At 35.8% G+C, this 16,923-nt stretch overlaps 1 protein-coding gene across 4 annotated transcripts in view; it reads right to left on the bottom strand.

Annotated features, from left to right (window-relative positions):
• Positions 1 to 16,923, bottom strand: part of Dmxl1 (Dmx like 1) — a 152,606-nt gene that overhangs the window by 92,938 nt on the left and 42,745 nt on the right. For all 4 annotated transcript variants that reach the window (XM_057788825.1, XM_057788824.1, XM_057788827.1 and 1 more), the window contains exons 10-17: positions 15,541 to 15,753; positions 14,381 to 14,634; positions 13,586 to 14,270; positions 13,375 to 13,496; positions 9,316 to 9,405; positions 9,135 to 9,237; positions 843 to 962; positions 59 to 280 (exon numbers count right to left, since the gene is read on the bottom strand). In XM_057788825.1, coding sequence (XP_057644808.1) covers positions 59 to 280; positions 843 to 962; positions 9,135 to 9,237; positions 9,316 to 9,405; positions 13,375 to 13,496; positions 13,586 to 14,270; positions 14,381 to 14,634; positions 15,541 to 15,753 — 1,809 coding nt within the window. The remainder of the gene's footprint in view (positions 1 to 58; positions 281 to 842; positions 963 to 9,134; positions 9,238 to 9,315; positions 9,406 to 13,374; positions 13,497 to 13,585; positions 14,271 to 14,380; positions 14,635 to 15,540; positions 15,754 to 16,923) is intronic.

Here is a 16,923-nt window from a genome sequence, read left to right on the forward strand (position 1 = left end):
ACACTGTAAGCACCCAGGCTTTACAAAGCTGGCTTAGTCTCTGGGGGTACGTACAGACCTGCTGAAGGCTGGACACTGATGATCTCCACCCCTTCTGGCAGGTCCAGCTCTTTGCTGTACACCATTACAGAGGACAGGGACAGCTTGCTGGTGGTCTGGAGATTTGCTCTGCAAGCCTGGAATCTCTGTGAAAATGGAGAGAGAATCTTCTCTGGAGAAGAGGAATAATGATCTTCTGGTACCCAAATAGCTTCTGATACTTTTGTGTCTGTTCTTTCATCTGTAAAACAAAAAAACCAGAACCAAAATCTGAGCAGGAACTCTATAAGAGTAAATATTGTAATTGCTACTTTTAAATACATAGCTAAAATGTAAAATTGTAGACGCTATATATAGGAAGACAATAAGAAAGGTGTTTTACTTTTGGTATTCTAAATAAACTGTAATTATTACACTATATAAGAATGATTTCAAAAACTAATTCTAAACAATGTAAAAGGAGACATAGCTAAGAAGGATAACAGAGGAAGAAGAGGAAGAGAGGAAAGGGAAGATATGCTCAAGTAACTAAACACATTTATAAAAAGTTAATAAACCCATTATTTTGTGTAAGTAATATATAATATTAACAAATGATATTATTTACAAGAATAAATACGGTTTTACAAAACCATTTTTCAGTTAAATGTATGTACGATTTTGTAAACTATGTAATAAAGTAAAAAAAAAAAGCCCTAAACTTTTCTAACTGTACATGTATACTTTGTTAAATGTAGGTCTACTTGAATCTAAACAAAACAAAACAAAACAACAAAAAACCCACACAAATGAAGTAGACTTACCCAGTGAGACAGGAATGGACCTTAAGTGTAAATCCCACATGTGTAACAGTGAACGATTGTCTTGAGTGCACTCTATCACAACCAGGTAGAACCTTTCAGAAAATCCGTGAGGTGAATTGCCTGTTGACATTAAATGGATGAGATAGTATACTAAATATACCAAGTTAAAATAACTTTTCACTATTTTAAAGAAAGAATCTTAAAAAATGCAAAGCAACATTATAGAATGTATTTGATGGTGTTAGCAAATGACTTAGCATTATCATGAAATTCTAATTATATACATGCTATAGGCAAATTTCATTTTCAAAGTCTAAATTTTAAGTGGTGAATTTGAACATTTTAACCTTAAAAAGTCCTATTACAAGTTACTAACACTGAACTGTTCACAGTGATATCCTAGTAGGTAGGACATTGCTAAAGAGATGGAAACTATGTAAGACAACATGGTACAATATATCACAATAAAAATTGTATTGTTAAAACCTTCCAAAGTAGCTGGGTGGTGGCACATGCCTTTGATCCCAGCACTCAAGAGACAGAGGCAGGTGAATCTCGAGTTTGAGCCCAGCCTGGTCTACAAAGCAAGTTCCATTACTCAGAGTCTGGGGAGGGGTAGAACAGTGACATGTAGACCTTCCAAGGTAAGTTACATACAAAAATGTTGTCTTTGTTTGTTTTGTTTTGTAAGACAGGGCTTCTCTGTGTTATAGTCCTAGCTGTTCTGAAACTAGCTTTTGTAGTTTCAGACTGGCCTCAAACTCACAGACAACTGGCCTGCCTTGGCCTCCCAAGTGCTGGGATTAAAGGCGTGAGCCACCACTGCCCAGCTTAAGTCTTTATAATAATACATAGTCAAGAAAATATTTCTTTTATGTCTCTCTCTCTCTCTCTCTCTCTCTCTCTCTCTCTCTCTCTCTCTCACACACACACACACACACACACACACACACAAACACAGAGGTGGTGGGGAGAAAGGGAAGGAGGGAGAGAGACAAACCATCTGACCTACTGACCTCACTGGTCCTAGCTTACCATGCAAGTTTGAAGACAAGAGTTCAGATGTGCTAGTGTACAACTATAATCTCAGTATTCCTTTACTGAGATAAGAAGCAGAGATAGGAGACTTGCCTAGAAGCTCACATTCTAGTTAGAAACAGCAAGAAAAAAAAACAAAAAAAAAAAAAAACAAAAACAAGTGAGACTCTGTCCAAAAGAGGAGGCAAGAAATGAATCCCAAAAGTTGTATTTGACCTCCACAAGCATGCACCCCTACATTTACACAAGCACACAAATACAGATGCACAGACAAAATAATAACAAAAAATAAAAAAAAGAAAGGAAGAAGGAAGGAATCCATCTTAGTTCATACTGCAAAGTGTAAATTAAATGCATCTTTCTGAAATTATTACAAAACCAGTAGATTATTGCCTCTTTTATTAAAGATTATAGTGTAATATTTCTTCATTGTAATCTGTTTCTAAGATACAAAATTATCTAAACAAAAATTAAAATTACAGTCAGAAATGGGTGTCAATATCAGTAACCTCAGCTATTTGGGCAGCTGATGCAGATAGATCCCAAGTTCAAGAGCAACTTGGGCAAGATCCTGTCTCAAAATAAAAGAAGTTGCAGGTATAGTTCACTGATAGAAAGCTTGTTAAGCATTATGTCATAGATTCAGTATTCAATCTTCTCTCTCTCTCTCACACACACACACACACACACACACACAGACGCGCGCGCGCGCGCGCAAAGGCGATGATATAAATCACAGAAAAGAACATATAAAAAATAGGTAAAAGTCAATCCCTCACCAGCAGCACTAGGGAAAACATGCCCTATACCTTGCCTGGGTAGCACAGCCAAGTTGGAGCTGTAGACAGGAATGGTGGTGAACCAGCCCTGAAAGTGTGAGAGAGGCTGGTACCCTTCTAAACTTCTCTGCAATGAGGTGGTAGGCATGAGATAAAGATGCCTTCCCCCCTAGCTTCTATTGCTTCCAGCTGGCGAGGGGGTTGACCTTCCCCTTTACCAGCTGCAAAATTTGGAAAAGTGGAAGCTGCACCTCATCTGGGCAGCACAGTAGAGCCGACCCTATTGGAAGAGGTGTGGGTGGGCCAGTCGTTGTTAGCATGGGAGAGCTATCCCCAGCTATTTATCTGTCTTGTGGGTAGGTAGGCTTGAGACGTCCCCCCTTACCCCTTGCCGCCTGCTCCCCCTTACAAGCTGTAGGAAAGTGGACCCTGCTCCTTGCCTGGGCAGCACAGCTGAGATGCAGGACCTGCTCTCACACCCTGTTGGCAGAGGTGCAGGGTGCTTGGTCCTGAAGGTGTGAGAGTGGGATAGCTGACTACATCACACCCTTGTCTGCTATGGGATGGTGATGGCAAGGGATAGATGCCCTTTCCTGCTTACCCTGCCACAGGTGGTGGGCGAAGAAGCTGCGTCTGCCCCCTACCAGCTTCGGCACTTGGTAAAGTGGGCCTTAAATCTCACCTGGGCATCACAACAGAGCTAACCCCTCTCCTCATCTGCCATACAGTGGTATGGGTAGGGGAGAGATGCCCTCGACCCAAAAGCTGCAGACCCAAACCTGCAGGATCTCCATGACACAGTGCAACAATAGGATATCCAAGAGGAGTCTCAGTGAGGTCTCAGCATCAAATATGTAGCAGAAACCGAAGGCTTCGAACCAGATCAATAATTCTTTGCAATGACCACTTCCAAGTAAAGGTACATGGGCAAAAGGGTTTACTGTGTGACTCACTGTGTCACACTTCAGCTTCTATGATAAGATTTTCTTCTTTTTTTTCCTCTTAAATTGTATCTTATTGGGAGGGGGTACAAGGGCACAGGGCAGATACGAAGAGATGGAAAATATGCATGTTGTAAAAGACACAAAGGATAAATTAAAAAAAAATCTAAGGTCTGGAGAAAGACATAAAATAACTATCAGGAATTTTATCACTGTATCTCTATAAAACATATATAAAATAAATTCATTTAAAATTTTAAAAAATCTGAAAGCAACTATTATTAGGGTACACCAAAGATTTACCATTTTAAGTTTGTATAAGAAAAGTTTTAAAAAGAAAATCAAAAAGGTGACCACAGGACTTCTAGGTAAGATCGCACCCTAGAAGCCAAGTCAGAATCAGTACCTGATTACTGTATAAGAAACAAAGAGAACAGGAATATATTTTACTCTATCATCTACTTCTCCAGACTCTGAACTGATCTGATCAAGGGCCGACAAACATCTTCGACCTTTAGAACTTCAACCATGAACTTTCTCTATCATCAGACTTAATTTGATGCTGTAACTGAAACCAAGAAGTTGTTGCTGCCATAGCAACATTTTATTACAGGCAAACTAGGCTAAAAGACTCTAACAGGAAATATACAAAAGTGGTGTTGGTAGAGATTTCATAAGAGGGGTTAAAAATACAGCAGGGAGCCCAGTACGGTGGTATAATACAGCATTAAGGAGGCAGAGGCAGGTAGATCTCTTTAAATTAAGGCCAGCCTAGGTTACAGGAACAAAAGTTCCATGACACCCTGGGGCTATGTTAAAAATTCCCAGACTCAAAAAGAAAAAAAAAAAAAAAGAACAAGACAAAAAGGACAGTAGAACAGGGCTTTATACATGTTTGTTACTATTTACTCTCGCTATTAATTTTCTTCCTTTCTCTTTTCAGCATCCATCCCTCCGCATGTTATATTTCCTAAAGCCAAGAAGCTTACCTACTTAGCCCAAAATGCCCACATACTCATCCCATTTTTTAAAACTGAATCAATTGCTCACACTGTTAGGCATGTCTACCCTCTTCTACGTCCATTAACAATACTTACCACCAGTCTAACTGGACTGCTTACCTCTTTTCTTTTCCATTCTACTCATAATGTTAGTATACACAGTACCTCTGGGTCCCTCTATCCCTAACTGTTACTTAAATATGCTACTTGATTATTAGAGTTGATTAATCAAGAATTAGCTGTTCCTACAGACAGTACTCAATGCAGAGAGGCAAAGCGGAGATAGAGCCCAGTGCCTAGAAAACCAGTCTACAAGCAAAAGCAATCACCAAAATTATACTACAGCAAGGAGCCTCCTGAACACCGCAAACTCATTCACTGGCAGAAAAACCTGAATTAAAAGAACAAAAACAACAGCAAATCTTAATTAACAATCTAATCTCAGAAGTGAAGATCAAAACACAGGTAACATGAAGCACCAAGACAATGTGTTTCCTCCAAAAATTATCAATCTCATATTAATGACCCCTGACTAAAACGACTTAGATAAAATTCCAGATGCAGAATTCAAAACAATGTTTATGGATATGGTAAAACAACTCAAAGACTTGAATATTTTCCAGAAGAACACAAACAGCTACATGAAATAAATCAATATAAGACATAAAAATAGAATTTAATAAAGAGATAGAAAAATTGAGGACAACCCAATTCAAAATAATAATAAAAATGAAAAACATAATGGGTCACACAAGAACTTCAGTGAAAAGCCTCACCAACAAAATAGATCATGTGAAGATAGATTATCAGGTTAAGAAGACAAAATAGAGGAATTAGACAAAGTCAATGACTTTTTTTTAAAAATGTATGAACCCACATGGAAAACTTGGCAAACATGCACACTATTGAAATACACGAGAAGGAGAATTAAATAGTAATGGTATAAAAATATTTTAAATAAATTATAGGAGAAAATGTCACAAATTTGGGGTGGGAAAGACCATCCAGACACAAGAACAACACAGAAAACCAAAAAGAAAAGACCAGAAAATAAATCACTGTGTCATGCTATAATTTAAATACTGTATGTACAGAACAAGGGAAGTATATACACAGCTACGAAAAAGGTCAAATGACATCCTAGGCAAGCCCATCAGAGTAACTGGTGACTTTTCAATCCCAACCAGAAAATCAGGAAGGGCTTAGACTGATTTGTTTAAAAGCCTGAAATAATACAATTGCAAACCTCTCCTAATACACAGAACATTCCACCCAAACATCAAAGAATACATAGTCTTCTCAGCACACCATTGAACTTCTCTAAAATAGATCACATTTTAAGACACAAAGTAAGTCTCTACAAATACAGGATAATTCAAACTATATCCTGTATTCTGCCATATGAGATAAAGCTAGATATCTCTTAAGAGAAAATATATAAACTCATGAAGTTTAGTCAGTAAGCTATTGAATGAGGAACAGGTCATTGCAAAAATCAAGAAGGATACAAAACCTTCCTAAGACTAAATGAAAATGAAAACATAACACAGCCAAATCTAAGAGGTAGGATAAAATCAGTTCTATATTTACAGCTCTAAAGGCCCACTAGACTAAAAAAAAACCAGAGATATCTCAATAAACATCCTGATGATGAACCTTAAGGCACTGGAAAATAACAAATCAATACGCAAACTAGTATAAAAAATAACCATGCTAATGCAGAAAATAATGAATCAATGAAGCAAAGAGTTCGGCTTTTTTTTTTTTAGAAGATAAATAAAATTGGCAAGTCCTTAGCCAAATTAACCAAATGAAAGAGGTAAGACCAACTGATAAAATTAAAGATGAAAAGAGAGACAACAAACATTGAAACATTCAGAGAATAATGAGGGCATACTTTAAAATTTTACAGTCTCCTAAAGTGGGAAATCTAAAAGAAATAGATGAATTTCAAGGTGCATATCGTTTACCAAAGTCAAGAAGTAGTAAATACATTAAATGGATCTATAACAACAAATAAAACAGAAGGAGTCACTAAAACAATCCCAATAAGAAAAAGCCAATGGCCTGAAAGAAGTTTTGCAGACTTACACCAAACATTAAAGAAGATCACACATAAATAATTAGACCATAAAATAGAAAGGAATACTTTCAAACCCCTTTTTAAAAAGTCAGTATTACCCTGACAAAAAAACTAAATAAAGATTAAAAGAGAAAGGACAAGACCAAGTCATTTCTTAAAATTATCTGTAAAGTATTTTCTTCATAGAGCAAAATAAAAAATATAACTCCATAAACATTTTCGGGGAAACAATAATAATAAAAGCAATGGATTTTTTTGTATAATTAGCAAGAATTGCTAAAGTATTTTAAGAAATACTAGAACAAGTATTTGGTCTTAAAGAGAAAAATTTAAAAATAAAAGAATCTTACAACAGAAAATGCTAGAAACAAGAAACAGCAAAATTTACTGAACAGCAGAGTTAAAAAATTTACTTTTAATATAGTTATTAAAAAACAGGGTGCAGTCATTTGTAGTTACTTGCAGGGCCATTTATCATATAGAACTGTGGCTCCAGCACTGTGGTTCCTTTGCCATGTAGTCTTCTGGCATATTCATTTTGACTCTTCTTTTCTCTTTTCTTTTCTCCTTCCTTCTCTCCTTCCTTCTCTCCTTCCTTCTCTCCTTCCTTCCCTCCTTCCTTCCTTCCTTCCTTCCTTCCTTCCTTCCTTCCTTCCTTCCTTCCTTCCTTCCTTCCTTCCTTCTTTTCTTTCTAAAGACAGGATCTCACTACATAGCCTTGGCTGGCCTGGAGCTCACTCTGTAGACCAGGCTGACCTCAAACTTATTGAGACTTACTTGCCTGCTTCAGCTTCCCAAGAGCTGACATTGAAGGTGTTCACCACCTCACAAGGCTTTCTACTCTTCTCTTCAAATGCCAGTTAAAGCCTGAACACGCGTTCCTCAACACTATGAGCTTCTTTTCACTTTTCCTGAAGTTGCTCCCCACACTTGCCATGTGGTGCTTGTCCTCCATTGCTTACCCAGCTAGTTTTCTCAGATACTAAATTTAAAAGGGAGTGTATTTCTCTCTTCTTTTCTTCTCCCCACTCCTAGCAGGCACCAAGACTTACAGCTTGCCTGCTCTGTTGTTTGTCTCTCAAACTCTAGTAAAAAGTTTCTTCAAATTTTCTCACTCCAAAAAATTAACAATATTAACAATCTTGATATCATTTAGAAGTAGGTTTCATTTTTGAATTCTTCATCTTAAACCTGTCATCTTTGTGGTGTTTGAGGGGTGGTGCTCAAGCAGAGCAAGTGTACTCAGGCCAACCTGGGTCTGTCTCGTCGGGATTACAAATGTACCCATCTTTTTAAACCTGGGTTTAGAGATTAATTAACCTCAGATCCTTCATGCTATATGACAAGCATTTTACTGTCTGAACCATCTTGCCATTCCTTTATTCTCATTTTTAGTATATGGCTACAATGTCCAGAATTTAAAAAGTGCATGAAAAACGTGTATTTTCATAGTTCATGAAATCTCATGGAAAATGATGAAAAGTTAACTGAAACCACAGTAAGAAACTACCAACAGTAAGGTGCAGAACTCTAAGAAATACTTCTCAAAAGAGAAGTGGGTATTGCAGAAGAAAGTATTTGTAAGAAAAAATCTGGAACAAATAAATAATGTACTTAATATTATCTGAGACTTAATAACTGACTTGATTGATATAGTGTAACTGCTTACTGGATTTTAGTCTTCAGGAGAGAAATAACCCAGTTTGGTTTGTCTATGTAATTAAAACTGATAGCCAAGAAATTTTAGCTCTGTTTTTTCAACTTTTTTTCATGCAAGTTAACAATAAGATAAGAGAGCTAATTAAAAAGAACTTTTATTATAAATGTTTTATTATACATAAGACACTATCTAGTAATTACCATTTTAAATACTTATTTCTTTAAATTATAGGCTTCCACAAAGTCAAGTGTCCACATTTTTCAAATCAATACACCCACGTAAAGAGCACTCACTTGCTCTCAGATTCCATCTATTGTATACTTAAAGTACAGGTAACTGGGCTGGGGATAGGGCTCAATCGCAGAACACTAGCTTAGCTTGATTAATCACCAGGACAGCTTTAAAAAAAAGTCTAAGAAAGAGATCAGGTAGCAGGGAGGAACTAAGAGGAAAGTAGCTTAAATTGAGGAAAGTCAATTTGCTTAGATTTGTGTTGTTTTTCTATTTCCTGGTTAAGAGTAAAAAGCTAAAAAGAAAGACTATATATATGTCTATATTCAAGCTATTCAGGAAGCAAAGGCAACAGGAGACCTTGAGCAGGGAATTTCAAGGCCAGGCTAGGCTACTATTAATACATATAAATAAATGCACACATTCATAGACAGAAGAGATAACAATATTTATGTTGAAAAAAATCAACCTGATATAAAACTTGAGATGTATTAATTTATCTTTATAAACTATATAACATCAGCTGCATATTTCTCATCACATCAAAATTTTTCCTTACCTGGATCCAATAAAATGCTTTCTTTCCCCAGACTTTTCTTCTCAAGGTTATTCAAAATGAAATCTTCTTGAAAAACATGAAGCAATTGGGTTTTTCTGCCATGCTGAGATAAATAAATACCAATATAAATTGACATATATGTCATTTACCTAATCCTAAATAGCAGAAAAATAATACTTACAAGCTTGGTAATGGGATCTAATGCAATAATGCAGCCTGGCCTGGCGGTTGACTGCTGACTGACAATGTTAAACACTTCACCAACATATTTCTGTTAAAAAAAAAAAAATTTCCTTTAGTAAACAAATTCAAAAGTAACTAAAAACAAATATGAAATATTTCAACCACAATGAAGATAAATACGAAGTCAAGTAGATTTAAACATATTTTCTTGTAGCACAAATTCTAGTTGCTCTTAATAATAAAAACTCAGAGTCAGATATTAGGAGGTAAAAGCTGAAGGATCAGAGAAGCAGTGCAGCCAGTCACTAAAGAGACCTTTAACTCTCCAAAATACTCAGACTGAAAGGGTGATCCTATCCTCAGACTGCATCTCCAGACAGCATCTGTCACCACCAAATCTCAGGCTGCAATGAGTTTCTGTCTATCTGGCCTTATATTCCTCTCTACACCCAGCCATATCACTCCTATATCCATTTCCCTAGTGCTGGGATTAAAGGTATATTCCACCACTCCCTGACTTCTAGTGGCTTAGCTCTGCACTCTGATCTTGAGGCAAGCTTTATTTGTTAAAATACAAACAAAATATCACTAGTTTCTCTTAACCATAAACATTATAGGATTTTACCTTAATAGAAATTACACAGAAATGAATAGACTTACAGCTCAATAGATACAGAGGGGTTAAAAAAGGCAACACTAGGCAACAAAATATTTTATACCAAACAAAGTGAAAGACTGCTTTCAACTTTCTGGATATACTCTAAGCAATGCTTTAAAAATATCAATCTTTCAGAGTAACATAATTGTTTATTTTGTTGTTATGCTGAGAATAAAACCCAAGGCCCTGTGCATGTTTAACATACTATCTTTCACTGAGCTACAGGCCCTATCTAAGATTCTCCTTATTAGCCATCATAAGGATATTTTCTTTTTGATAAATACTCTACTTAAATTTCAAGGTAACGTGTGTGTGTGTGTGTGTGTGTGTGTGTGTGTTAGTTAGTGGGACCAAGAATAGAACTCAGGGCCTTACTTAAACTAAACCAAGTGGTCTACCAACCAACTCAAAGGAGCTACAGCATTAATTTTAAGTTACTTACTATGTAGACCAGATTAGCTAATGATGTAAGTTAGCATCTTGTTTCTATAGGCTGATTTTTAAAAAGAATTAAATTTTTAAAAATTATGTGTTATGTATGTATGGGTATGCGCATGTGAATGCAGGTATCTGCAGAGGACCAGCAGTGTTGAATACCCTGGAGCTAGACCTTCAAGTGATTGTGATGTTGCAAGTACTGGGAACTAAACTAGGGTCCTTAGAAGAGCAGCAAGTGCTCTTAGTTGCTGATTCACCTCTCCAGTTCCCTTTCCCACCATTCCAATTATTTGTTGTTATAACTGTTGAGTATGTATGTGTATATATATGCAAAAGGTGAGGGGGAGACAAGAGGAGAGACAAAATGTAAACCAAACTAACTGGTTAGCAGGTTTCTTACAGATATATGCACTACAGTGCCCAGCTTTGTGCGGTTTCTGGGTCAGGCTTGTGCAGTAAACACTCTTCCCACTGAGTCATATCCTTAGTCCAAATATGCCACTTACATCCTTACATACTGTGAAATTCAGTGTTCATCTTATTTTTCACATATTTAACCTTTCAATAGCATTTGATCCTAGTGATCCTATGAATACTTCATTGAGTTTCTATAAAATACCATATGAAACATATTTTAATAATACAATGAACTATTTAATACTTCTATCATTTACTTTTTCTAACTATATTCCCTCCTTCTACAATTACATCTACCTCTGCAACTTTAAATGTCAGTACTCATTATTATTGTTATGTTTTTGTTCTGTTTTGAAATGGGGGGGTCTCTCTACATAGTCCCGGCTGTTCAGGAACTTACTATATAGACCAGATTGGCTAGGAATTCAGAGGTCCACCTTTCTCTCCCTCCCAAAAAAAGGCATGTACCACCACACCTGGCCTCAGCTGCTTATTTTATATGTTCAGTCCATACATTCTTCTAAAACCCAAAAGGCAACTTTATTCGATTGCTTGGATGGCAAACAGGCATCTCAAAACAAGTATGTCAAAAGAGGAATCTTAAATCCCCCAATTCTTCCAAATCTTCTAGCTGTACATTCTTCCTTATTTCAACCATAGCAATGCTACTTTACATCTAAAATCCTGTCCAATCCTAACTACATACCTTCAAAATACATTTAAAATTAAGCTACTTTTAAGCATTTCTAACATTAACCCTCATAACCATTCTTGGCTCCATATCATTCTCCTAGACTAGGGTTACAACTTTTTAAGTTGGTCTCTCTTACTCTACTTTTTTATTTTCTTTTCTTTTTTTGAGACAGGGTTTCTCTGTAGCTTTGGAGTCATTCTACTTTTTTTCACACAAAGTGGCATCACAGTTGTCATAGTGACCTATTTAAAAAACCTACATAAAATAATTTTCACATGGGCATAACTTGCAATCGTTTCTTGCTGTGAAATATTCCTTTACACTGTGAAGATATGTCACTGTGATTGCCTTAACAAAAAGCTAAATAGCCAAAACCTAGGCAGGAATTTGGGGGCAGAGAGAATGCTGGGAAAAGATGAAGATGCCAGTGAGACACAGGGGAAGCAACATGGGCATTACAAATTAAAGGGAACCCAGTCATGTTAAAAACAAACAAGCAAAAAAAGATTAAAGGATTTAAAAGATATGGGTTAATTTAAGTTATAAGAGCTAGTTAGAAACAAGCCCAAACTATTCATAATTAAATGAAGTCTCTGTGTGGTTACTCGGGAGCTAGATGGTGGGACAGAGAAAGACTCAATATAGTTTTTATGTCATTAGGCAGAAGTCCAAGTTACTGAGATATAAAGTATAAGGCCCTCAGAGGATCTGAGGTTACCTTTCTGTTTTAATTTCTGACTACTCTATATTACTTTAATTCACAATGATCTTCTTAGTGTGCTATTATATAACCAACATGTTTTGGCTGCAGGGTCCATGAACAGGTCAACTTTCCTTTTGGATCACTCTTCCTGTAGACAGATGTCTAGATCACTCTACTCCTTCAAATCTTTATAAAGTTTTTCCATACACAGTAACTTAAGGGACACTCCCTACTTCCTTTGCAACATTGTTTCTCTCCACAGAACTCGTTAATGAATGCATTTTTATTTAGTTCCCTTCAGCCAGCTATATCTTGCTTCACTACAATGAACTTTGTGGTATCAGTTTGATTTTTCACAGCTAAATTCTCAGCAGTTAAAACAATATCTAATAAACAAAAGGCCCTCAATAAATATCTTTCTCTATTAAATAATATGTGTATGTATGCATACATATACTTTGCAAAACAACTGTGTTTTGTAAAATTATACTGTAGAAAGAACTTAGCATCAAGCAGACTAGAATAAACCAAGGGCTCTACTACTTTACAACATTAAAATAGTTAGTAACTGTTAGTTCCTTTAGGCCAGAATCTCCTAAGCAGGAAGCTTAGGCACAGCCTGAAGGCTACCTCAGGAGGTATTAAAAACACCAAATAAACATGATATGTTGTCAAATGCTTACAATTGGAACACATAGGAATCTGAAGTAGGGTCTCTTCCACAGTAAATGGCATCCAAAAACTTGCCTGAGCTGTAACCAAGCTGTGGCCATTTTCCTTTCATGTTTAACACTGAAATTCCACATTAACTAAACAGAAACCAACAACTTCTACTACAAAAGGTAGTCCCCATTTATTTCTGAGCAAAGAAACACACAGCTAGACTTTCCTTTCTTTCTTTTTGGTCAGAGGGAGGGGCTAGGACTTGAACTAATGGACCACAGCATGTTAACATTGTACTCAATCCAGAGCTAAATACCCAACCTAAAATGATGAAAGGCCTTAACTTAAAAACACTACGTAAGTGAATGAGAAAAAATATAGTAAAAAAAACCACTTATCTGTCATGAATTATAGGTCACAGTTCTAGCACAGGCCAAGAAAGTATAGATTAAGTATCTAAAAACATCATAAAACTAGTACTTACAGAAATTTCAGGGTTGGAAAGCTCATATAAAAGTTTCTTGGCATCAATAACTGCTTCATATAACCTCAGATACTGTCCATCACTAGCTACAAAGCATGCACTAGGAGAGTTGCAGTATGCACCTAGAAAGTATTTATAAACATTTAAAATTTAACTTTTGAGCAAGAGTGCCTGAAAATAAAATTACTAAATAAAATCATAGTATGCTTACCTAGACAATAACTGGGTATAAGAGTAGGGAGCCATGCCACATTGGAAAAGGCAGAAACATGAAGAGAATTAATCCGGGCCAGCTCAGATACTCCTCCAGAAAAGGATAATGGCCCAACTGGATCAACCCTCCAAAGAATAAGCTCACTATATATTGCATTGGGATCTTGAAATGCCATATCAACATTGTTTTTATTTTGCTGAGTCAAGGAACAGTCTTCAGTATTTACAGTGTCATGAGCATGCTTTTGGTTACCCACATTTGGTGTCCTTAATGCATTATGATGTGAAGTTGTCAGTAGTAATGGTAATACTGAGTGGCAAGCTAAATCATTAAGATGAAAACGGTGACCACAATATCTGGATTTGTGAGAAATACTAAGAACTGTAGAAAAAGCAGATTCCTCAGCAAAACTAACCAGCCACTGATTCAAAGATCCATCAGCATGCTTTGAAATCATCATAACATTAGGAGTAAAAATACTTAATTTTAAACTGTTCGATGATTTACTGTGACCAGATGAGATAAGCATTGATGTGGAACGAGTGAGGCCAGAAGGTTTCTGTTTTCCTTGTTGAATAGCCAGGTCAACATTCTTTGTACAGGCATACATAACTATGCTCTTACAGAGAGAGTTTGCATCACCTGTGGGGAAAGCTACAGGTATTCTGGAAACAAAGGACACCTAGAATTAAGAAAGTAAACATTAGAAAATATAATTACATAAAAACATATCACAAAAAGTTTTCACACAAAAAAAGAAGTAACTCATTATAGATGATTAACAAACAATACCTGTACTTGACGAAACATACCAGGCTGGTACTCATCCAGCCAATCTACATGCCAAACTAGTAAAGAACCATCCATGGGATGAATACTGAAAAGCATGTCTGCATTTTTACTCCACTCAGACAGAAGTACTTCAATCTCATGATCGATGGCAGCTGACGATAATGGTGTAATACTTGAGTTTGGTAACATTTTATCTTCACCCAATTCCTTTTTCTCATGATTTATTTTTAAATCATCAACATCATCATCCATTTCTATAAGCAAAAGAGTTCATGAACCAAGTAAATACAATAAAGACAGAATTTTTTACCAAGTAAATACAATAAAGACAGAATTTTCTAAATAAATCTAAAACAAGAAGCCGTATTTTCTGTATTAACAAGAAATAAGGCAACAAAGTAAACCTAGTTATCAGGCAGCTACCAGGGCTGTTAACATATACAAACATGGATTTCTTCTTTCAAAATCCAAGCTCTAGGCCCTCTCCTCAACTCCTGGATTAGGAATATGGAGAATTATTTTAAAGAGGCAATTAAAACCTTTTATCAGATTGAAATGAAAAATAAGCAAAGACTTATGAATTATAAATAAGTTTGAAAATGAGACCACATAGGGCTCTGTGATTGTTTCTTGTCAATGCAATCAGAGTGGAAGTGGTATGTGTCAATGCTAGGCCAAGGCAGAGAAACAGTCTATCTTTACCCTGCCTTTTCTTGTTTCTCTACTTTCAACGGTAGGATGAACAAAGAGGGGTCTAAGATCCTATATACAATGCAGTGTGGTGTTACTGGTACAGTGTTAAGCATAGCTGCCGTCTTCCTACATACAGTGTTTCTCAATGCTCATGTATATATAGATCAACTATATATGAACTGCAGATTAAGGTTGTGTAGCATATGAGACTATGTATTTGATGTCATGCTTCTACAAATAGTTCACAAAGCAACAAAGACTTACTGGCTGATAAATCCAAAAAACAGAAAGCTCTGAAAAAAAGTGACATGAGCAAGAGCATCCACACAAAGTTATTAAATGAACTAATCTACATTTACACTAAGTCAGAACAATCTTGGAGATTATCTTACAATATGTAATTTTATCCTTATATGAAAAATATTTATGGCTGAAAATTTAAAATTTCAACCTTCTTAAATCTTTACCTTCATCAGATTTTATATCTGCCTGAATAGAATCTTCTACACTGGCCTCAGATGAAGGCTGTTCAAAACTTTTTCTAAGTTGCTGTAAGAAGACTTCCATGGACAATGTAAAATGCAGCTCTTTATTGTTTAACCAGTGTACCACAAAAGGTCCACACTTCTCTTCATTTTCACTTAAACTTAAAGATGTAATAGATGGAAGAAGTGGAATGTCTATAAAGAAAAACAAATCACAAAATTTAAATTTTGAACGACTGTAACAGAATAACATTTACACGTTCTATTTTCATTACTGACATTATACTTACCATTTATTTGAGAAAGACTTAACTGCTTTTAAATTTAACTTAAGAGTTATTTTTTTATAGTCAGAAATTGGAAACAGCCTAGATGGCCATCAACTGATAAAGGGATAATGAAAAATGTGGTACATTTACACAAAAGAATATTATTCAACTGTTTAATAAAAAGATAAATTTGCAGGTAAAAGAATATTATTCAACTGTTTAATAAAAAGATAAATTTGCAGGTAAATGTGTAAAGCTGGAAAATCATTCTGAGTGATATAATCCACACCACAAAGGGCAAATACTACACGTTTTCTCTAATACGTGGATGTTAACTTTTAACTTTTTGATATGTGTGCTAAATTCAAATAACCAGTTGTTAGGAACTACTAAGGGACCGGGGGACGGGGAGGACTTTTTTCATGATAAAAGATCTTTAAAAATCAATAGAACACTCTGTTCAATTTATCTGTAGTTAATATAGAAGTGAAAACAATACTATTTGATAAATGATACATGAAAAAATCATTCCCTTCATTCTATCACCAGAGGCAAGTTCTAATACCTCCAATGCAAGAGCTCCTGGTTATACCTATACATCCATTAACATAATCATTTTAATTATATATTTACTTATATTTATCTGATTACAGACTTCAAGAGAGAAGGATGACAGCTGTGTTCAGTGTCGCTTTCCCTCCAATTCCTAAAATTATCTCCAGGTTTGACAATGGTATAGAGTAAGCTACCAAATGCCCTGAACAGCTGAATTAATTACCAATCTCATTATTCCTGGGTAGAGTCAGGGACTGAAAGGGTACTTCTCCAAGAAGTTATGAAAAAGGTTTTTCATTTTTGGTTTACACCAATCCAGACGAGAATACAAAACCTTTTGTATTATATTGTCAATTGACAATAAGCATTGCTGTTGTCATAAGAGATAATATTGCTGACTTTTACCAAAATATAAAGAAAGTTCAAGCACTTTGGCATCAACACCATTCTCAAAGAACATGTTATTTTTTTATAACAAACTTTCATGAAGATATAAGAACTAGAAATATGAGAGAACATGTTACAAACTCCTCTCCTATGG

Source organism: Chionomys nivalis, chromosome 14, assembly GCF_950005125.1.
Source record: "Chionomys nivalis chromosome 14, mChiNiv1.1, whole genome shotgun sequence".
Taxonomy (NCBI): Eukaryota; Metazoa; Chordata; class Mammalia; order Rodentia; family Cricetidae; genus Chionomys; species Chionomys nivalis.